Source organism: Chenopodium album, chromosome 13 (genome assembly GCF_948465745.1).
Source record: "Chenopodium album chromosome 13, dcCheAlbu1.1, whole genome shotgun sequence".
Lineage (NCBI taxonomy): Eukaryota > Viridiplantae > Streptophyta > Magnoliopsida > Caryophyllales > Amaranthaceae > Chenopodium > Chenopodium album.
Window position 1 is genome coordinate 7,498,526 of NC_137846.1, and position 23,612 is coordinate 7,522,137.

At 34.4% G+C, this 23,612-nt stretch overlaps 3 protein-coding genes across 6 annotated transcripts; 2 read left to right on the plus strand and 1 right to left on the minus strand.

Moving 5' to 3' along the window:
* The first annotated feature begins 797 nt into the window (after positions 1-797).
* Positions 798-6,398, plus strand: LOC145574476 (protein DEHYDRATION-INDUCED 19 homolog 3-like). Its single transcript, XM_081632271.1, has 5 exons — positions 798-1,156; positions 1,268-1,410; positions 4,858-4,935; positions 5,336-5,592; positions 6,077-6,398. The coding sequence occupies exons 1-5, from the start codon at positions 1,081-1,083 to the stop codon at positions 6,183-6,185; spliced, it is 663 nt and encodes a 220-aa protein (XP_081488397.1). The 5' UTR covers positions 798-1,080; the 3' UTR covers positions 6,186-6,398.
* A 1,010-nt stretch (positions 6,399-7,408) lies between these two features.
* On the minus strand, positions 7,409-12,233 carry LOC145574477 (uncharacterized). 4 transcript variants are annotated; one of them, XM_081632272.1, is made up of 4 exons: positions 12,104-12,233; positions 9,769-11,076; positions 8,661-9,624; positions 7,409-8,068 (listed from the first exon to the last, which is right to left on the minus strand). In XM_081632272.1, exons 2-4 carry the CDS (start codon positions 10,894-10,896, stop codon positions 7,812-7,814), a joined length of 2,349 nt encoding a protein of 782 aa, XP_081488398.1. In that variant the 5' UTR covers positions 10,897-11,076; positions 12,104-12,233; the 3' UTR covers positions 7,409-7,811. The 4 variants fall into 4 exon arrangements, with proteins under 4 accessions (XP_081488398.1, XP_081488400.1, XP_081488401.1 ...); XM_081632274.1 differs by having other exon boundaries at positions 9,769-11,434; positions 12,104-12,222; XM_081632275.1 differs by having other exon boundaries at positions 9,769-10,896; positions 12,104-12,176.
* Positions 12,234-17,596: 5,363 nt separating this feature from the next.
* Positions 17,597-22,745, plus strand: LOC145574478 (ABC transporter F family member 5-like). Its single transcript, XM_081632276.1, has 9 exons — positions 17,597-18,687; positions 19,137-19,478; positions 20,223-20,366; positions 20,515-20,694; positions 20,821-20,976; positions 21,095-21,196; positions 21,286-21,414; positions 22,160-22,264; positions 22,341-22,745. The coding sequence occupies exons 1-9, from the start codon at positions 17,788-17,790 to the stop codon at positions 22,440-22,442; spliced, it is 2,160 nt and encodes a 719-aa protein (XP_081488402.1). The 5' UTR covers positions 17,597-17,787; the 3' UTR covers positions 22,443-22,745.
* Positions 22,746-23,612: the final 867 nt, after the last annotated feature.

Below are 23,612 nucleotides of genomic sequence, written 5' to 3' on the forward strand. Positions count from 1 at the left end.
AGTTATGCCCCCAAACTTTTTCGATTTCTAAGTTGTGCCCATACTTTTTCAAACGTCTAACCAGTGCCCTCAACCTCACTAATTTTTTATTAACAACAACCTTTGACGTTAACGATAATATTTTTTTATTATTTTATTTTCTGATTTTAATTTTTTTTAAAGTGTTAAACCAATTAGAACGGGACACGTGTCAAATAAATAATGCCAAGAAACCATTGTTGATAAAATAACTTAACTTTCGTTAATGGATATGGCTGTCAAAGGGTATTGTTAATAAAATATCGTGAGGTGGAGGGCACAACTTATAACTTTAAAAAAGTATGGGTACAACTTAGAAACCGAAGAAATTGGGTGACATAGTTTAGAAAAACCCTTTTATATTTTATGCGTGTTTAATTTCTCATGTTAGAAAATACTAGTAATTATCTTACCATAGATGATGTTTGTCCGCATCAAAAAGCTTTTTTCCAATTAGGGAATAACAACTCTATTCTCTCATAATATAAGAGACATAGGTTTAAAAACGTACTCGTACTAATTAAACAAACATTACACCAAAGTACCAAACCTAAATTATTCCAAAAAAGAAAAGCATGGTTTTGCCAATTGGACAAAGATGAGCCGTCATGATTCGAGAAGCTGTATCCAACAACAAAAGAACAAAAATTGAGTTTGCAAATCTTACAACTTACAAAGATCAAAATTTTCTTTTATGAAAAAAAAAAAAAAAAAAAAAACCACCCAAAATTCCCAAAAAAATACCAAAAACAAAAACAAAAATAAATAAATAAATAAATAAAAGACGAAGAAGAACCGGCAAAATGAAGTGAGCAGAGAGCAAGCTGATATTTTCATCTCATCTCTCAACCTTCCTTTCTCACTCATCCGCATTTTCTCTCTCCTCTTCTCTCAACAATTCTGAGCTCACACACTCTCATTCTTCTTCATTTGCTCGAAAAATCCCCAATTTTCATCTTCATTAATTATCAATTTACATCTACTTGAGCTGAACTTTCTGGAGTAGCTCGAATCGAAAACCCTAATTAATCGATCAATATTTTATACATCCCGAATTTAATTATGGATGGTGATTCTTGGGCTGCTCGTTTGTCTTCTGTTTCTAAGCGTTATCAATCTGCTTTCCAAACTCGATCAGGTAAAACACCCTCAAAAAAATAGAAAAACCCTTTTTAATTATTTATTTATTTATTTTCAATTTTTGGGTGTTTTTAGTTAATGTTTTTGTTTTTATTTTGGGAAATTACAGATGTTTTTATGGGATTTGAGGATATTGAAGGAGATGATGATATAAGGGAGGAGTTTCCATGCCCATTTTGTGCGGAGTATTTTGATATTGTTGGACTGTGCTGCCACATTGACGACGAGCATCCTATTGAAGCAAAAAATGGGGTATTTACTTTTCTTCTTTTGTTTTCATTATTGATATATATTGTGAAAGTTGGAAGCTTTAATGTTGAAAATGCTTTAAAACTTTACCTATTTGTTGAAACTCGAACTTTAAATTTGTGGTCATACTGGTTTAAGCTGTCGTGTTAATGTATTTTTTTTTTTTTTAATGTTTGATGAGCTTACTGCCTTACTTGAGTGTATAGAAACGGGAAGATGATTCTTTTGTTTTTTAGGGGCGGTGTTTGCATCCATATGGTTTATTTGTATTATAGACTCTTGGATGATGATCTCATGTTTTGGGAATCAAGATGTCAATGAAGAGGATTTTGGGAACTGTGATGATTCCTTTTTCTTAAAAAAAAAATAGTTAGTGAAATTTCTTTATTCATTCAAATGATCAAGATATGAAGTTTGACGCATACCATAAATTATTATGGGAAAGGTTAATAAAAGAGGTAGTTGTATTAGGTTTGTAGCCAGGATGATGTATGCAAGCTACACGTATCTTGGTGTCCAGACTAAGTACCACATTGGCAACACGTAGGTCTCTTTAGTTTGAAGTAAGGAATGGCTATGTTAGAGTTTGAATAACATTGATGGAATGATGGAGTTGTGTCAATGTTGCTTGTACTTAGTTGTCAAGAACTTAGAATAACAGTCTGGCTTGTTTACATATCAGAGATATGATGTGGCTTTAACTGCTGCATAAGCATAACACTTTTCTTCCTCAAACTTCGGATCTTTTTCCATAGTGAATGTTGAAGAATTACTTTGCTATATTTTTGGGGCAAGGGGTCAAGAGGAGAGAAGGTGTCAGTAGACACTTTCATAATTAGTACTGGAGTTTTGAATGCAGCGGCTGGAAAATGTTGTAGAATATGAGCTCTAGACCAATATAGGAGTGATGAGCTTATGTTGTAGTAGACTACTAGAGTTCAAGTGAAGAAGAGTTGAGAATGTTTGAGACAATTATGCTCAAGCTCATGAAGGGTCTAATTGCGGTGTCTGCGGTTATAAGTTAGCAAACTGATTTAATGCTTTGTTCTGGCTCTGGGATCATTTTGATGATTTTAAAACTAAGACAAATAAAGCTGAGTGTCTTATTGAGGATCGGCTGGGAAAATATTACACATTCTTACCTCTATCTAGAAGGGCATTTAGAGAGTAATATGCCGTTGGCAAGTGTTGAGGATTGAGAAATTGTATATACGTAGTCTTACCCCTCGCTCGAGCTTGGTTTTTAAAAGCGCGCCTTGCTCCAGGCTCTGGAAAATGGGCTTTAGCTAGGCAAGGCTCAGTCACCTACGGAAGGCGCGCGCCTTAAAGCGCCTTTGGTAAGGTGCGTCTTTGCGCCTCAAGGAAAATAACTAAGATTTAAGTTATAAATTGAAGAATGATGGTCACTTTTTCAAATTCAGACTACCTTAGCTTTACATATATCATTATTTAATTGATTATGAATCTTTTTAATTGGTATTAAGTACAATTAAAGTAAAAAATAATTTGAAATAAATATATAAATACATGCGCCTTGCATACAAAAGGCGCGCGCCTTCTCCTTGCACCTCGCACCTAGGCTGCAAGGACCACTTGCGCCTTGCGCCTTTTAAAACTAAGCGCTCGAGACTTTAATGAGGTCATTTCTAAGAGATTTACGTAGTAAACTTTTTCCAGAAAAGGTATCATTAGATTGAAAAACGATATAATAAAGGATCTTGGGGGAGGTGAGCAAATATAGTGACACTAAACATGGGGGGTTGGGAAGAGTAGGCAATGCATAGAAGTAATTGCTAGATATTGTAAATTTGTATACCACTCATGAATGGAAAGGGAAATGGGAGAGACCCGTATCTTATGTAAACAAGGATCTAAAATTAAAGAGGGCACGAACTTGACGAGCTGCAAAAATCATTTAATCCCGTAGAATTCTTTTCAGGGTTGAAAACATGCTATTAGCTCTTAATTTATATTTTTATTTTTTTTGAAATCTTATAGATAATATTAAAAATTATGTAAGTAAAAACAAATTTTATTTCTCGCGTCCTTGAATATAGAATTTCCTGTATCTGATCCTTGGCTCCATACTTGGGTCCAATGCTGGTGTCCGGGTCAAGGCATCATAGGTTTCACCAAATATGACTCCGTGGTTGGACTAGGCCCTTGAAGTTTTAGATTTGGAATTCCCAAAGACTTGAGTTAAGCCAACACATTTAAATGGTGAAGTTTTCGCTTGAAGACTAGAAGTTATGGTGAATGAAAGAAGAGAGAAAAATGTCAAATGAATGTGGTGAGATGATGGTGATGGTAGTGTCTGGGCGGAGAGAAGCTAATATGAGGGGGAGACTTTATGGCACAGATTTCGCTTTCTTTCAATTCATAACCGGAACACAATAAAATGAACTTAGATATCATTCCTTATTTCAACAAGAAAATATTTTGAATGAAAGTAGTCTGAGCTGGCTGGTTCCAATTTTCATTAGAAACCCTATGGTAGAATAATATAGTCTTATTACTTTATAAGAATTGCAATTCACGGGGCTCTGTGGTTGTTAAGTGAAGTTTTTATTTAATTGGGCAAAGGTGGCCTTCTTAAACCTTAAGTTTTTGTGGCAGCGAATTTTAGTAGACATGGTCTTCCTGTTTTATCCCATTCCTCTATCTGCCTTGAAATAGTGTGGTGGAGTTTATGATTTCTAGGGACTTGCTTGTGCATAGGTGATGCCTTTATTTCTCACTCTTTCTCTCCCTTCCTCACACCATTAAAAAGCAAAGGACTAAGTAGAGGACAAAAAAAGACATGTAAGTGGTGTATGCCAATGATCAAATTATGTTTTTGTATGAGTAATCAATTTCCCTTTATCTCAATGAGGCTTTGCTACCCTTAATAACCATGTAAAGGATCAGTGATTGAAAGAATCACTCGTATGAGATTATCTGTATCTTTTTATGATTCTATATTTGATCTGTGAATGCTTTTGACAACTTTGCTTCCCCATTTAAGATTTTTACATGGACATTTTTACATGTGAACCTAAGTTTAGGGGTTAATTTTAATTGGGTGCCCAGATATTGCATTTTCAAACTATAGATGCTTAATTTTCTAAACTTAAGTATTGTATATTTTTATATGTTCTGATATTGAAAATGCTTTGTTGTCTTTTATTGAAAGTAACATTCTGGGTATTGAACAAATTTGCGTGCATTCTTTGTTATTCCTGATGGAAGAGAACATGTCTTTATTGCCATTGTTATTCAGGGTATAATGGTATGTGTACCTTATTTTAGAAAGTGAAACATTGGGATGCTTCAGTGAACAGTCCAACTTTTAGGTAAACTAGTTAAAAGTTTGCTTTTCGTTTAGTATTTTGAGAACTTGGATTTAAAATTTTATGATTCCTGACCTCTTGATATACTGTATTTTCTCACTGTGACTGTTTTGATCTTCAGGTATGCCCAGTTTGTGCCATGAGGGTAGGGGTTGATATGGTTGCACACATCACGTTGCAACATGGGAACATTTTTAAGATATCCTTTTCTATTCAGTAATTACTTTATTGCTTATTTGATTACATTTTTTGGTTGCAATCCTCTGTGATATCTTTTACTACTACAATGACAACCAACTAGTCAACTACAAATCGACCTGAGGGTAGGGTATGGGGAGGTCCATGTAAATGCAGGATACTCCTTATAGTGAAATTTAAAGGATAGACTCGTGTATTTACTGCGGAGTTGTAATTTATGTTGAATTCTTTTATAATGTCAAATTCACTCATCTTGTTATAGTCTCTTAGGTCCTCCCTCCTTTCTTTTCCTCGTCTCATCTCAAATTATATATTTCAAAACATGCTTTGTTGATTTAGGCATTGAGGTCCTTTTGTACATTTAGAGGATATGTTGTTTGAGTTCCTTGACTATATACCACGTACAGCGCAAGAGGAAATCGCGCAAAAATGGATCGCAGTCAACACTTTCACTGTTGAGAAAAGAATTGCAGGAAGGCAACTTACAGTCCCTGTTTGGGGGTTCTTCCTGTATAGTGTCATCTTCCAATGCTGCACCTGATCCTTTGTTGTCATCTTTTATATTGCCTATGGCTGATGATATTGTGATGTCTCAGTCTCAATCATTATCTGATACAAGCACAACAAAGAAAGGCAAAGAGGAGAGTGTACGAGAAAGGTTGGTATATTATCTTGCCTGTTTCCTGTTTATCAGCTTTTACATAATGGCAATACTCTTTCATACTCAATAAAAGATGTTACTTGTTAGTCCATTGTGTTGTACTGTTTATCTACCCCAACACCTGTAGCCTATATCTTGCCTGAGAAAAAAAGGACAATTTTTCTGAAATTTGATCGCTGTGTTGTTTTGTGATTTTTGAATATTGCTGCACAGGACTATCTAGTAAAGATGTCCTTTTTACTATAATTTTTGGGCTGACTAACATTTGAATTGCGAGCCTGTGTTTACAGTACATGTTTTAGTTTTATTGCCAACTAGGTTATATGTATTATTCGACCTGGCCGCCTTTACAGTTTGTCTATGATAAGGCTGCAGTATTTTTATCAGTTGTCAGGATTCTCTACGAATCAAATATTAAGTAGTACATGCTAGATAACTTGGATAAATTTGCTGGTTGAATCTAATCTTTTAGTGGTGGCAGGCATGTGAAATCAGAGCCCTTGTCAATCAAAGATCAAGAGGAGAGGGCAAGGAGATCTGAATTTGTCCATGGGTTGTTGATGTCTGCCATGTTCGAGGACAAATTATGAAGATGTTGCGGGTTGTGGATTTGGGAGGATCATTGATAACCAGTTTGTAGTGAATATGCAAATGTATCTGCGAGTGTAATAACCTGTAGGAATAAATATAATTTATGATGAGAGTGGAATATAGCTCTAGGCTCAAACAGATATAATCCTTGTTAAATTCTCACGATTTTCGTTACTCTTAGCACGAGGAATGAAGATATAGAAGTTTGTGTTTGCTTACCACCCTCCCTCTCCCCCGAGTCTAAAGTTAGAATCTTTAGGGCATAGTTGGGAGGATTCATCCAGCTATTCCTTCCCTCCCACTTCTATTTTGCCCTAATCCAATTCACTTTCCACAAATTCCAACATATTTAAAATTGAGGGGAATCTTTCTCTCCCTGCCCCCGGCCGCCTGTTATCTCCGAGGTTTGGTTTGAAGAAGGCCCAAAGGGCATAGCGTACCAACTAATCTCAAGAGAGAACGGAGGGAGAGGACTCAACAAAGAACGCCGGATATAAAAACATAAATGAAGAGGCTATATATGTTTTCGGAGTTGGGAGAAATAATCAAAGAAAAGCATCTTTATTTAGAATAAAGCTCCTTGAAGTAATACCCAAAGGTTCAAGTTTGATCTTTCTCCTCTGCCTTAACCACAATTAGAGGAATTCTATATCTTAGACCAGTAAGTAATCTTAAGTCTCATTTCCCTTTAGTAACATCAATGGATTGGTTTTTAGATGGCGAATGAGGTTCATGACTTGTTGAATTTTGTATGGTTTTTCAATAGCTTTGAAAAGAGTCAAAAGACCATGAATTGATTTTTCGTTTTGGTATATACTATTAAATTCTTTCAGACGAGAGCAAGAGATCGGTACATACAAATAAAAAGGTTTTTGTTAAGGCCCCCTCGTTTTGATCCTAATACATTACGGCTTTAGAATTGACCTTGCCCACAAAAGAATTCACAGAAATCATAAGGATCCAACAGACGATGAGAAAGTTATAAAATACTCCGTAAGTCGATGTGAAATGATTGAATTGAATTGGTTCTCTCGTCTCTGTATAATTGTCATGCCAAATTAAAGAGAAATTTTAAGAGATAAAAATGGTACAAAGCTACCAGTGCTAGCTATTACTAAAGCCAAGGGAAAACATTTGAACAATCCAAAGAAGAAGGGCTTTTACTTTTTTGGTTACAGATCCTGTTCTGAAAAAGCCGCAACTAATAAGAAAAAGAAAAATGTTTTCAGAAGATGAAGCACTTTGTTCATTCATTAATAATCACTAGCGAACAAGTTTGATCCACTAAGATAGGGCTTACATGAAGAAATGCAGCAAATTCTGCAATACAGAACTAAAGCCTGAAGCAACATCGCCTTTATCCTTGCCACCTAAGATGCTAAAAAAACAGACGACAGACTGAAGCCATAATAGTTCAAGTTAGTTATGAACAGTTAGGAAAACAGGAATGGTGCTTCTGGACCCTTCCCATATGAGAGTGTCCACAGCAGTAGGAAAATTCTTGATTTAATCAGTCACAATTGTTCCTACAAACATAGACAAGAAAATGAGCATCCTACGCTAAAAAGAAAAACACTGGCCGGAGTAAGAATATGTTCTTCAAAAATGTTCCAAGTATCTAATGATCAATGTCTGAAACCAAACCAATGAGGTTGCAGTAGTATGTCCATGATCCTCTTCACAACATCTTTCACGAAACCCTCAAAACAATTCAAGCAACAACCATTGATAGGACTTATCTCTACATTGGCCAACCTGCTTACAAGATGGACACAAATTGGAGGCTGTGCTTCATATGTGTCATGCCTTCGAGGTTCTAGCCCACATGCCGCCATAATGGTGTGTGCAGATCTCCTCGAAATTTCTACATAATCATCATTACCTGCATGCAAAATAAAGTTGACTAAAAATTCAGAATCAAGCAATAAAATGTCTATCACGGGACAAGAGTTGCACCAGACAAGATTTAGAGTCCTGATGGCAGAAACCAACTCTAAATGCCCAATGCAAAAATTGAGCAGCCACAGGCTCATAGAATAAGAACCATTCACTTTCGTTTTCTTTTATACCTTTATCTTAGAGGGAAAATTGGTGGCATTCTGCAGATTGCGTGTAACATAAAGCAGCCTCTCAATGCACCATAAATGACTAAATGAATTCAATTTGAAAATCTAGGTGCATAATCCTTAGAGACAACTCTTCACTGCCCCTGGGCCACATTATATGAATTCATAAACTCTGCCTATCAATGTATGTATCATCAATATAATTGTGTATGACTTTTGGACACTTCAACTTAGATTGACAATTCAACAACGCATGCTTAAATTTCTAGGCAAGTCCATGCAACTTAGTGATTTGGAAAATATGAAGTGCTTAGTCAAAAGTAGGTATATGCATGGTTCAAGAAACAATCATAAGTCCATTCTATGTTAGGATGTGGAGCGAATGCAAAGAACCTAAAATGAACTCACCTAAGTTCATGTCTTGAGACAAGCTCTTCAGCTGGCTCCTCACCATTGAATGTACTTGTTGTTTCACTAAAGTTGCATGTTCCTCATACCTGTTGTGTGAAGGAGGGGCACCAATTTCAGGCCCAATGCTTGTTCTACCATTAAAAGGGCGAAGTTGTTCACCAGCTGACATCAGACTCTGACCTTCACCCAAATTCAAGCTGTCTAGCGGCTCTAGCCCGCTCCAATGTACCTGGCCTTGATCTGTGCCATTTGCAGAGGTTGAGGGCTGACCCATCTGTCTTACCATGTAGCCCAGCCTTCCAGGAAATGGTTCCCTATTTTGTACACTATTAGAAAGTCTTTCCTGCAATCTATCTACATATGGAGATTGATAAGAGGGCCCTACATCTGTTCTACTCTGTTGCTGTGTTGAATTAACCCCCCGGCCAATTAGATTGCCAAAAGCACCTATATCAGTCCCAGGGGGTACTTGACTCAATCTATTGGTAAGAATATTTCGGATTTGACGGTGAATCAGTCGTCTTCCTGATACAGTCGATACACCCATCCCAGAGGCAGGAGAAGGTGCCTGAAAATTTCCACCTGAAAATCTCGGAGAAGAAAGGAATCCATTTCCTTGACTAACTGGCGTTTCTGGAATTGTCACGTTAAGGTCTATTTCTGCCATGTTCTCGTACGTAGATGCTCCATCAGAAACACCAGTATTTGTCCTCTGATCAGGAATGAGATCCTGAGTTTGAGAATGTGAGGACCCAAGGGCAGCTGGTTTGCAACCATCACAATACCAATTGCCTTCAGGAACTTCCCGCCCAAGACCAACACAGTATGTGTGCGCTGGTGAATCACATAGATCACAAAGAAGCATAAGGGCATCATCCCCACCCTGATCGCATTCCGTGCAAATGACATTTTCATAAGGATTGAGAAAGTCTCGAAGCTCCTCTTCAGATGGTTGATAGACCTGAATGCAATAAAATTGTCTGAGCTATTTCAATAAAACATGAAACACAGAGCATAAAATAAAGCAATTGCTAGGCAAGTATGCATGGTGCCACAAGAAGAAAGATGTTGGATAGATTTAAGGGTCAATGTTACGAAACAGTACCTGATCACGCTCTGGAACTGATATCACTGTATCCCTTAGATCAAATGCTTTACCACATCTCCCAGGCTTACTAATTGAGACAAACCTCTGTTTGCACAGTGGGCAACGTGTTTCCACTTTTGACCACTCGAAAATGCAAGCAAAACAGAAATGGTGGCTACAACAGTTTAATGTCCCACGGACAGTATTCTTTCCTTCTTCTGTTAAACATATACCACAAACAGGCTTACCCACATCAGTCTTTTTCAATTCTGCTTTCTCTTTGCCCTTCCTGGCAGAAGTTTTTTTCGGTTCATGAAAAACTTCATCTTCTTGGACTCTCCTTGAACTCCTCAAGGTCGGAGCCAGGCTTCCACAAATCCTGTTAGCTTCTCTGATTTGTTCTCGCTCTTCCTCAGATATAGTGAACTCGTAACCAGATGAGTCAGAACAGAAATCAGAATCTGTTCCATTTGTCACCCTATTCTTTCCACGCACAGGTTTCCTCAGGGTCCTACCTCTCAGAGTAGGACCCTTCTCAGTAAATTCCTCATCACCATCAGATTTTGTCCTCCTCCTTAAACTTCTAGTCTTTGTACGTTTCTTTGTACGAGGTTTCCTCACAGGCTTTGTATTTCTTTTTTTCTGGCTTTTCACGGAAGTTCTTGTTTTAGATGTGGCCCTCCCTCTTTTCCTGGTGTTCGTCTTCTGCATCAAAAAGTCCTCATCCTCGTCCTCTTCCTCATCCTCCAAATATTCCTCCTCTGGTGTAAACTCCTCATCGTCATAATCAGAGTCTTCTTCATCGTCAGATTTAACAACTCTCTTCCTCTTGTTTGGTCTTTTTATACCATTTTTCCTATTCCTTGCAGATCCCTTCTTAGTCCTTAGCTTTACCCCTCTTCTCCACCCTCCCTCATTTTTCTCTTCCTCTTCATCCTCCTCCTCTGCTTCCAGCTCCGCCTCAAAGCAACTCTCTTCCTCAGAAGCGTCTCCAACTAAGGAATCTAGTTCATCAGATTGATCTTCTACTTCATCAATTTCAGCCACATAGTCCTCATCAGAATCCTCAGATTCCATACTTTTCACACGGACATGTCGGTTAACAGTACCACTGCACCTTGAGCCAATCCTCCCTCCCCTCCTCATCTGTTGATTATTGGAGATGAAGAAAGATGCCCAATTTCAATGAGGAAAATACTCAATGTAGTTTTGATGAGAAATGCTTAAGATGCAATCAGAATATATCAAAGCAATTATAAGTCGGTATACACCAAATCTCTCTCAACCTCGGTACAATCAAATTTCTGGAGGATCACATGGGAATTCCTACCAAGAAAAGATCATGCAGATAATTTCTTAGTATTAGCAGCAGATATACCATACAAGAAGTGATAATGGCAAATTAACCGATAATGGATTCATGATACAAATTTTTAACCCAATAAGTTAGCTAAATAAATATTGAAACCATAATACTACAAACAAATTTGGTAGATACAAGACTAATCCCTCATTTCTAGCCTATAACAGATCTTCAATAAATTGCTTTTAAACCCAATTAATATAATGGTCAGCTGATTTGGAAAATCATCACTCTCCTTGCTGATTCCCAATTAAGCTTCAAAGATTGATCTCTAGTTCTCTACCCTCTAACACCGCGACACGAAACCGAAACGTTCTGATTCTGAAATCAAGCACATACATAACATGAAAACCCTAGATCACTAAAGCTAAATCATTAACTTCATTCACAAGGTAATTCCATCACAACCCAGTTCATCCTATTTAAAATTATTAAAAATTTGTTACACCATCTCCAATTCTTCATCAATCAAAATTAAAAGTAAATACTCGAATCTAAATCATTACAAAATCAATAATCCAGTTGATCCACAAAATAAGCATCAAATTATTAAGAACATAAACAAATCTGCTTCCTTTTTATCACCAAACCTAAATTAAAAAATAACCCATCAAAATTTTATTCCAATTCAATTTACCATAATAGAGAGATTCAACCAATTCCCCATTAAAAACAAAAAAAAAAAAAAAAAAAAAAAAATAATAATAATAATAATAATAATAATAATAATAATAATAATAATAATAATAAAAAATAAAAAAAAAAAAAAAATCAACAACTCATGAAAAAAATTTATAAAAATAAAATAAAAATTCAGCACAATATAGCATTTATACAAGAAAAAATTGAATGAAAATACAAATTAAGATACCAAAAAAATTATTTAAAAAAAAATAAAAAAATCCACGATTTAATTTTGTTATTAAAATTGAAAGAGGGAAAAAGAAAGAAAAAATAAGGTTTGAAATTGAAGAGAGAGAAATTGAGTACCTGCTGAGAGGAGATAGAAAGCAACGAACCAAAAGCTAAGAAAGACCCTCCAAATGAAATTTTTCATTTTTTATTTTTTTTGTAAAATTATGAGAAAAATGTTCGGCGTTAGTTTTATATGGCAGTTTTTTCCTTAGTTTTTGTTTGGTTCGGTCGGTAAACATGTAAAAACGAATATTAATATGCATGCAACTGTTTTCAAAAAAAAAAAAAAAAAAAAATATGCATGCAACTAGATTAAGTTGAGTTAATCCAAGGTGCCAACTTCTTGATCAACTTTGGTCTTTTGTCTCCAAACTTGTCCTTTTGTAGTAGACTAGTTCTCATGTTGTGTTTCCCTTCTTGTAATAATGGGTATTCTCGTATCAATCGTAATGACTTTATTGGTGAGAGTTGTATTTTTTCTTGTAAAACAATGAGTTTTCTCATTACAATTAGCATAAGATTATTAAATTATGGGTTGTTTCTCCTTTCGTAAATCAATGAGTTTCTCGTGACAACCGGAATGACGTTATAAGAGCCAGTTGTTTCTCTTCTTGTGAAACCATGAGCTTTCTTGTGTCAATCCAAATAGCGTTGTAAAAGTGAGTTATTCGGCATGTCAATCAAAATGACGTTGTAAAAGTGAGTTTTTTGTAAATCAATGAGTTTCTCATGTTAATTGGAATGACGTTATAGAAGTTAGTTGTTTCTCTTTTTGTGAAACCATGAGCTATCTTGTAACAATCCAAGTGGCGTTGTAAAAGTGAGTTTTTTCAGCATGTCAATTAGAATGATGTTGTAAAAGTGAGTTTTTTCGACATGTCAATCAGAGTGACGTTGTAAAAGTGAGTTTTTCGGCATGTCAATCAATCAGATGACATTGTAAAAGTGAGTTACATCAACGTGTTAATCAAAATGATGTTATAAGATGAGTTTTCTCGTGTCAATGAAATGGTATTTTGAGTACATCTCGTGTTATACACCCTTCTTTTAGAAGATTGTTATATATCTTTATTTTTGTACATGTCAATTGAAATGATGTTCATCCAATGAGTCTTCTCGTGTTAATAAAATGATGTTGAGATGATAAGTTAGGGCATATCTCATATTATACACCATCCTTTTATTAAAAGATTGTTAAGTATCTTTTTTACTTTACATGTCAATTGAAATGTTGTTTGAATAATGAGTTCTCTCGTGTCTGTCGAAATATTGTTATAAAGTGAGTTCTCTCGTGGCACTAACATGATATTTTAGGTAACCTCATGTTATACACCTTCCTTTTAACACATTGTTATATTTTATCATTTTTGTATGTGTCACATATAAAAATAAAAAATTAAAAAAAAAAAGCGTTAATATTTTAAATGAATACATTTAACAAATCAAACAAACAGTACTAGGTCACACATAACTATATTATTTATTATAATTTGATAAATTAAATTTGATTATTAAAGTTTATAAAGCTTATCCTAAAAAAGCAGCAAAGGAACAATATTTTGGAAACAAGGGAATGGACTAAATAGATATAATTATACTCATCACCATATTTTTTTCACTATTTCCATCATTTTAGATAATTGCAACACTTCTTTTCCTTCAATATGATAAATTGCATTTTTATCTTACGGAGTATTTAGTAAGAGCATCTCCAATGGTTCAATTATAAGGACTTGCTTGCAATTTAAATAAAGTTCCTAGCTACATGCTTACCATTGGAGAATAAAAAATTGAGCAACATGCTAGCAATTGTAGCCCAACCAAGCTACATGCTTGATTGAAAATGAGACAAATAATCTCCATTCATATTGGAACATGTGTATAATTATCTATTATTTTTTTAAAACTTTATTTTTTTGCAAACTACGATATGTTGTGGCTTACCGTTGAAACAAGTTGTTGCTTAAAAAGTGTTGTAGCTTAGAAATTTATGTGGAAAAGCAAGTTACAAAGCATTGTAGCTTGCCATTGGAGATGCTCTAAGGGCCTCATTTCAGATAACTGCAACACTTCTTTTCCTTTAATATGATTAATTGTATTTTTATCTTATTTGGTAAGGGCCTTATTACATTATTTCTATCTCCCATTAATCCTATATTCCCCTTTTTTTTTTTTTTTTTTTTTTTGGGAATAAGCCTATTTTCACTACTTTTATATGTAATATTATTTATTTTTTGCTGCCAACTAAATATACACCCACTAATTATACTTTATATTATAAAGTCTTCAATTTGGTAAAAATAGTGCAAAATTATATTATGAAACTAGAAATTATGACTAATCTAATGATATATCATATAATAGAACTTATTTATTTTTTGGAGATGAAAAAATTAAGTCAACGGTGATATGTAAATAGTGCAATTGTCAAAGTGATGCATTTAAAAAACAGAGGAAGTATTTTTATTATCTTAAAATTAGTTTTAAAATAATCTAAATAAAACTTAAATGATTCTTTTCTTTTACCTTTTCATCATTTATAGCTTTATTGTGACGTTATCTACGCGTCGTCATTCATTGATTAAGGGGCAATGACAGATTTGTCCTTTGGAAAGAAGTGATATTACTGAGAAATACCCTTTTACAGAATTGTTTTACCAAATACCAATTGCAGTTCAACTGTAACTTTGACCTTTGTTAAATAGAAAACCAGAATAACTGTAACATGCTATAACGGCCCACTGATATGGCCCAGATCACAGGCCTAAATAAACTATTATCCAACAATGCCATATACGTAGTATTTTGCAACTTAAATTTTGATTGATAAATACTCAATACTTTATTTATATAAATAAAATAATAACAAATATATAAATACTCCATACTACAGTATATTTCGTGCATTAGCACGGAGTTTTGATGTGATTTTTACTTTATTAGAATGGAGCATTGACTTACTGAGTTGAACTAAATTGAACTGAGCTGTATTGAACTGATTGGAGCTAAAGTGAATTGAATATTTTATGAGAAAAGGAAATTAGGAACTAAATTAAATTAAACTAAACTGATTGGAGCTAAACTGAACTGAAAATAAAGTGAAGAGAACATACCCTTAGTAAAATTCTTCTTTTTTCCTTTTATTTTATTTAGTTTGCCAAGTATTTTGTATTCATCACTGTATTAAATATTATAATGGAATAATTTTTTGCCTTAGTAAGTTTTTTTTTTTAAAGAAAATTTGCCTTAATAAGTTGAATATTTATGGAAGTTTCAATTATGATCGAATATTTTGTTTCTTTTTTTTTTTTTCATTATGTGTGTGAGTGTCTAAGTGATTGTAAAAGATTTCATTTTAAATTGGATTACATAACTAATGTGGCACGTCGAGGGGAGAGGTTTTTCTCTCAAAACTTTGATGCACTTGATCCATTTATCCTCTTGTAAAGATATACTATCTCCGTTTCTAATTATTTGCAACAAATTTATGAAACATAATTTTTTTTTTTTTTTGATGCAAATAATTAGAAACGAAGGTGGTGACAAATTACAAAGTAGTCATCAAGTAAAGATGGACAATTATCGAAAGTTTATTTCGTTGAACGCTAGCAAGTCTGACAGTGAGGTGACATGAAATTTGAAATAGCTTAATAAAAAATGAATGTTACCATCAAACTTCAAGTTAATATATATTGAGACAAATACTATTAAGATTACTCGGTTTTAATTTAAAGTACAAAAAGTAGTAGAAAGTTCTAAAATTTAATCAAAATTAAATCAAAATTGATCAATACTACATAGAATTGTCATTTTTAAAAAGGAAAATCATTTTTGAAACTAGCTACTCCATAAACAATTAATTTTTTTCATAATCATCCTCACGGCTACAAAAGATCGTTAGATTATCTCTCCAACAAAACTGTATTTTCCAGTGATATAAGAGAAAGATATTTCACATTGCAAGATTTGCTTGACGATCATAGTTTTTATGAAGGAAGTTTTTATTTGATTCAAACTATGTATTTGTTATATTCGATTATCGTTGTAAATGTCGTATGACTTTTGAGTAATGGATTAATTTTACTATTTTTTTTAAGAAAAATTCCTCAAACAACCATGTAAAAAAAAAAAAAAAAAAGTGGCACAGAACCGGAGAACCCTCTTCTGTATGACTTTTTGGTTGGAAAAACTCTCAACGTAATCTATAAGTTGACTAATATTTTGAGAATTGACTTTTGATTCCTTTCTTTTTTCTTCTCTTTCTTCATCGATCAAATCAAGCTTAACTAAAGCCCAAGCTCAAACTCATAAAGCAAATAAGCATGTTCCCAAGTTCAGTGGCGGATTTAGGAATTCTAACTAGAGGTAGCATAGAATAATAAGGAAAAAAAAAAATTAGAAAAAGTTTTATATCATATACTAGTATTATCGTTTAACAATTAGCCTTTAAATTTTAAAAAATCATTTTGGTAGATAAATTCTACTACTTTATAATTTTTTATAACTTAAATGAGAGTCCTTCAAAAACAAAAAAATTATGTATAAATATAAGTAAAAGTAATTTGTTTCAATTTTAAAAAAAATTTAGAAGTTAAGAAACCTGTTATATATATATAAATCAGGTCTCTTTTCTTTTAATGGAAAGCAGGTTCAACAAAAAAGTCAGAACCTAAGAAACATGTTTTATGTATAACAGGTCTCTTTTATTTTAACATGGAGAGTTTGTTGGCATGTGCTACCCCTTGTGCCTTAGTGGATCTACCACTGCCCAAGCTCACATATGTAACCCAAGAGTTTTACTATTCTAACTCAAATAACAATTTCAAAAGTTTGTTTGAACTAAGGTTAGCTCAAACATTAATACAATATTAGATCAAAACTTGACTCAAATAGGTCGTTTGTTGCCCTATTTTCAGTAGGTAGTAGTGAGCACAATAATATTGGCGATCTGACTATAATTGTTAAAATTGTGGTCTTTTCAACCTTTCTTAATTTTACATGTAAATCAATAATAAGTACTTTAACTCATTTAGTAACAAGGTGAAAAATACTAGGGGATGTAACAAATATGTATGTTGTGGCCCGTTTCCCCAAAGTCTAATGACTTTAGCATAACTTGATTCTCATTAATTAATCCATGGCCCAAAAAAGGTACATTATCAATGATCCATTGACCCGTGTCGTTTCTTGGTGTGTACTTAATATATATATGAAGTATTTTTTTTAACTTTATTAAGTAATTAGAGCTTCCTTTTCGATTTCAGGGATTTTGAGATCGATTCCCATCATTCGCCTGTATGGCTCTCTAAACACTAAAAAAAAAAAAAAAACAAAATAAAAACCATTAGACGTTCTTAATCTTCTTATGCAAAATAGGCTATATCTTAGAAAGACAATTTTTTCTTTTTTGCAATAATAATTAAGAAATCTCCTACAGTAGATCCTTTGGCAAACACGTGGCAACAAAGCAAAGTTGCGGCTCTAATTCGATTTGTGGCATTCGTGGAGCATTTTGTGTGCCACAAAACAGAGAGTACCCAAATGCTGCCAATATACGTTATCTCTAATTTTCTCATAACTTGATAATTTGATTTTAGAAAAAAAAAGAAAAAAAACCTTGCTAAAATTTGCTTGTTCACTCAATCATCTTCTTCTTTGGATGGGCTAAATTATCCTCTGTAATTCCATTGAGAAAGAGAGAGAATTTCGAAAACCCAGAATTTTATCTCAAAAATTCATCTTATTCTCTCTTCTCTGCAATGGATTTCACCACTAATCTTCACCACCGTTCATCTTTTCTTACTGGTTCATCTTCAACCTTATTAGATGCTCGCAAATCCTCCATTTTACAGCTTCCTTCACCATTTTACACCATTAAAGCTTCAAACTTTAGCAACAATTCTCTGAAAACTTCAAAACCCAGTTCACAGTCAAACCCTAGGCTTAAGCTCTCTCAAATTTCGTCAAAATTATCTGCCCTAGCTGTTGAATCATCGGACACAAATACCCAGAACAGGGATGAAATTGAAGCTCTATTTAGTAAAGATTCTACTGATGAATTTGATAGGAAAAGGGGAAATATTAGACAATCAAATTCTGGGGCTTCAAGTGTTTCATCCGGGGTTAGGTTAGAGAACATTAGTAAGAGTTATAAAGGTGTTACAGTGCTGAAAAATGTGAGTTGGGAAGTGAAGAAAGGGGAGAAAGTAGGGTTAGTTGGGGTAAATGGGGCAGGAAAAACTACCCAGCTGAGGATTATTGCTGGGTTGGAAGAACCTGATGGTGGGAATGTGATTAAGGCCAAGAATAATATGAAAATTTCATTTTTGAGTCAAGAATTTGAGGTTTCAATGAGTAAGACAGTGAAGGAGGAGTTTATGAGCGCGTTTAAGGAGGAAATGGAGGTTGCAGAGAAGATTGAGAAGGTGCAAAAGGCAATTGAGGGGTCTGTTGATGATTTGGAATTGATGGGAAGGTTGTTGGATGAGCTTGATTTATTGCAGAATAGGGCACAGGCTGTAGACTTGGATCAGGTGAATTCTAAGATCAATAAGTTGATGCCTGACCTTGGGTTTTCGCCTGAGGATTCGGATAGGTTAGTGGCTTCTTTTAGTGGTGGATGGCAGATGAGAATGTCACTTGGGAAGATTTTGCTTCAGGTTTGTTGAATTCTGTGTTTAAATTCAAATGCTGTTGAGATTATGTTGACAAATTGCAATCTTATTGTTGTTGGATGCGTAGTTTATAAACACTTCAAGTTTCTGTTTATTTTAATATAATGTTTCTTTGCTTTAAGATAGATACATTATTGTTAAACAAGCTCATGAAGTGAAATTAGAAAGAAGTTTCTTCTGTTGTTGGTGGGAATAAGTATGTGATATGCATAGGTTCTGGAATTCATGCATGAAAATTATAGACACCTGCCCAAATTATGCTTATGCTTGAAGCATCTCATTGGGGGAAATCTTTTGTGTACAATACTTTGCTAGCATTTGGTAGTTACCTTGATATGACTATATCATTATAACAAAAAGGAAAAAAAAAACCATTTCTTCTTATTCATGAAGTAAAGGTGATTTCTTATAGCTTTATGCTTGAATCATTGCAGGATCCAGATTTGTTGCTATTGGATGAGCCTACTAATCACCTTGATCTTGACACCATTGAGTGGTTTGAGAGATATCTTAACCAGTTGGACGTGCCGATGATTATCATATCTCATGATAGAGCTTTCCTTGACCAGCTTTGTACCAAAATTGTGGAAACAGAAATGGGTGTTTCTAGGACATTTATAGGAAACTATTCTGACTATGTTATTTCAAAGGCAGCTTGGATTGAAGCTCAGTTTGCTGCATGGGAGAAGCAGCAGAAGGAAATTGAGCAAACAAGGGACATAATTAACCGAGTTGGTGCTGGCGTTAGTGCTGGCAGAGGATCTACTGCAGAGAAGGTACAAATGTACTTGTATAACACTTTGTAATACTTTCTAAGTTTTTGCGAATTAGGGAATTTTGATGTTCAATTGATTAAAAGCAGAGAAATTAAGAACTATGTAACCATAATTTACTGGTAGTGTGATTCTATGTTGGCAATTGGGTCATACATCATCAGTTTTGGTGGTAATAATGGATCATTCTGCAGTTTTGAGGCTTTGAATCGCTGATTCTTGCAATCTTATATCTAGTGAAGTGGAAGCAAAGTTTTTCTTCATCTCACCACTTGACTGTAATCATGAAGATTGCTGACATTGCTGATATTTGAAAAATGCTTGTTTGATTTTGAATTTAAAAATTTAAACCTCATGGTGGAATCCTTAAAGCCATTTCCATCTTGTTGAGTATCTTGGTCTGTGTAAATGCATATTATGATGCTGCTGCACAAGTTTTATTTCTTTATGTTCTTACTGGCTCGGTGTATGAAGGTTGAATCTGATTCTGCAACTGTTGAGTGTATACTTTTCCATTTTTATGGAATAATCTAAATTGAAAGTTGGTCTCTTTGTCGTTTAATAAAAAAAACAATCCAAAGCTTTCTTAAGTCCTTGTGGCATTTGTTTCTACGTTGTTACAATTACAAGTCAAATGCTGTATGCTTAGTTTCCTACAAATGCTGTATGCTTAGTTTCCTACAAATACTCTTCATGTATTCCAAAATGCTCGATTCATGAGGTATCTGCTATATTCTATTGTAACAGAAATTAGAAAAGCTGCAAGATGAGGATCAAGTTGAGAAGCCTTTCATAAGGAAGCAAATGAAGATCGTATTTCCTGAACCAGAGCGAAGGAGCGGGAAGTTGGTCTTGACAATAAATAACCTGCAATTTGGCTATGGCGATAATGTGAGAAAACTCCCTACCCTTTTATGCGTTCTTTGTAGCTCAAAAAGGGGTTATTTTTTTTACTGGGTTGGAACTTGGAAAGGACAAGGAAAAAGATATATTTACCTCACGATTGAATTATCAGATTCCTAATACATGTACATTTCAGGTATTATTTCGCAACGCAAATCTTACAATTCAGCGAGGGGAAAAAATTGCTATAATTGGTCCCAATGGCTGTGGGAAAAGCACTTTGTTAAAATTAATTATGGGTTTGGAGAAACCTACTGCTGGTGAAGTTATATTAGGGGAGCACAATGTCATCCCAAATTATTTTGAGCAGAATCAGGTATTTTACCACTGTCAGGACCTAGTTTAAGAATTTGTGCATTTAGGTTTTAGTCCTTTTAGCACTATGAAAGATATGTTTCATGATGTGTTAATTAAGCTTGAGATCGGCTTAACTTGTTGCAAGGCTGAAGCGCTGGATTTGAATAAAACAGTGCTGCAGACAGTGGATGAAGTTGCAGAGGATAAGGAACTCGATGAAATAAAAGGTCTTTTAGGGCGGCTAAATTTTAAGTCTGATATGCTTGATAGGAAGGTCTCCCTTCTGAGTGGTGGAGAGAAGGTACTATTGTCAAAATAATAAAATAATAAATGTTTTGTCTTCAGCTTTGCCTGAGTGTTTTACTCAATCTCTTTCAATGTCATTGGAAGACTTACCAAATCATTTTCTGCTTCTTCAGGCTCGCTTGGCGTTCTGTAAATTCATGGTGAAAAAGTCAACTTTACTGGTTCTCGATGAACCTACCAATCACTTAGATATACCTACGAAAGAGATGCTTGAGGTTAGCGATCTATTTCATGTTTAAAACTCTTATAATAGTAGTAGTCGTTGTATAAGCAGTTATTAATTCTTAGTTTTATTGCTTTTTAGGAAGCTATACAAGAATATGAAGGCACTGTCATTACAGTTTCCCATGATCGATATTTCGTTCGTCAAATAGTTAACAGAGTGATTGAGGTGAAGGATGGATATCTACAAGATTATGTTGGGGACTACAATGTAAGTCTTGCTTCACCTTATATGATTCTGGTTCTTTTAAATTTGGCTTCAATTTTGGTTTATTCCTGGGCTCATTTTAGTCTAGTCAGAGCTATAGGATCTGTTTGACTGGTGAATTATCTTTGGAATTTGCTTTCCTTTTCTAAGATTATATACTGGATACTCGTACTTTTACCCATATAACTAAATTCTTAAAGACAGAAGAAACGGTATTCCAATTGGTCTCTTCGAAATGTCTTATTGAGTTTTTTCTACCGATTAAAATACAAATGCACTTTGTTATAGTTACACAAACTGGTCACTTTGACATGTGGGCTCTGGTAGGGTTTGATACGTCATACACCTGATCTTTTGGTTGCTGCCAATTTCTGCTGTGCTAAATGTATAAATTTGCTGGCAATGTATTGTTTAATCTTGTTGTGTATACATTTTGCATGAAAATATTGGCAATTTTCTCTGAACTCATAATGTCTCATAACCTCTCTATGGACTCTCTCACAATAATGCGTGTTAAGCTAGTATTGTTGTCTGGTGTACATTTATAACTACATACATATGAAAATAGAAAAATTAAGAACGGCTGGCTAACCAAAATTTTTATCCTTTTGCTCAACATGAGAAGGGGAAAACTGTGAAAGTGAGGGCATTGGAGCCTTTTACATGGTGTTTTAAATATCGATGTTGTAGAACTAACTATTTCAGAGATTTGTAAGGCTTTAAAGAATATATTTGATGGCATATGCAGTATTATTTAGAGAAGAATCTCGATGCAAGACAAAGAGAATTGGATCGTGAGGCAGAGCTTGAAGAGAAGAATTCCAAAGTAAAAGCAAAATCAAAGATGTCCAAGGTAGTTTTAAGCTGGTGATTAACATAGTATGTCTTAAATTATTTTCCTTTACCAGAGACTAACATCCGTTTAACAGGCTGAGAAGGAGGCTCGGAAGAAACAGAAAATGTTGGCTTTTCAGCAGGCAAAAGCCAAAGCAAAATCTAAGGGGTTAAAGAACGCGAAGAGATGGAATTGAGATGGTATCATCAGTATTTTTAATGAAGATACCCTCGTTGTGATCACTCTCTCTTTGTTAAGGAATTTAAAAAGGCTGTCAATCTTGATCGTGTACATAGCTTCAAGTTGATGGTATATATGGTCCTAGGGGTCTTTGTTTTGTGATTCGAAAAGAAATAGCTCGTGAAGCCTGTAATGGGAATATATATAGCGAAGCTTAATTTCAGTTCTCTGCATACTTAGCTTAGAACTTGATCAAACAATCTATAAATTTTGTAAATAGCAATTTGATAGCTCCTTAATTATGTGTTCTTTTTGGATCCCTCCTTACACCCAAACTATGGGTGTTGTCTTTTAATTTAATACTGTTGTTTATGTTGCTGAAATGCTTTGATTTGAAGAGCCTATTCAAATCAGATGAAAGTAATAAACTAATGAGCTTTTTAACAGTTTGATACATTGTTATTTTCATTTTTACTTTTTTTTTTGGGGGGGCATTTAAACAATTTATAGAATTTGCTTCTATCTCATTTATTTATGCTTTGGATGAAAAGCTTGTCTCAGTTTTTTGCTGGTTATTTGAAACTTTTAAGGTTGGTTTTGGGAAGAAAGGCAAGATTTCGACATACAATTTTTTGAGCACTTTTGTCCCGTATCATCTAAGACAACTAAATAAACACGCTCATAACATTATAAAACCTTAATAAGTAGAGTAATGATTTGGATATATATGCTAATAAAGATAAACAATCCAATAATTGGGGATGTCAGTGGAGCGGATCAAGTAGGAGACTTGCCTCAGTGGGGCGGGGATGGGTCTTGGTTTGGCGGGGATGAATATAAATATATTCACATAATAAAGAGAAAGAGGTTTTGTATTAAGGGACGAAGGGAGTACTCGTCATGGGTGATGGGGCAGGGGTGGATTCTACGTTGTACCCGCCCCATCCCCGTCCCGCCCCACTTTGTACCCGCCTCATCCCCATCCCCATTTCACACCCACATCTATATATTTTTAAAAACAAAATTATATACTATTATGTAAAATAAAGTAGTAGATATAATAATTTGTAATACACTAATATTATAACTAAAAAAGTGTGTAACATTAACAATAATTTTTTTTTTGTAATCTATATTAATTATGTTGGATTATGTATTGGGAGGTGGGGATTAAGCGGGTCTTAGG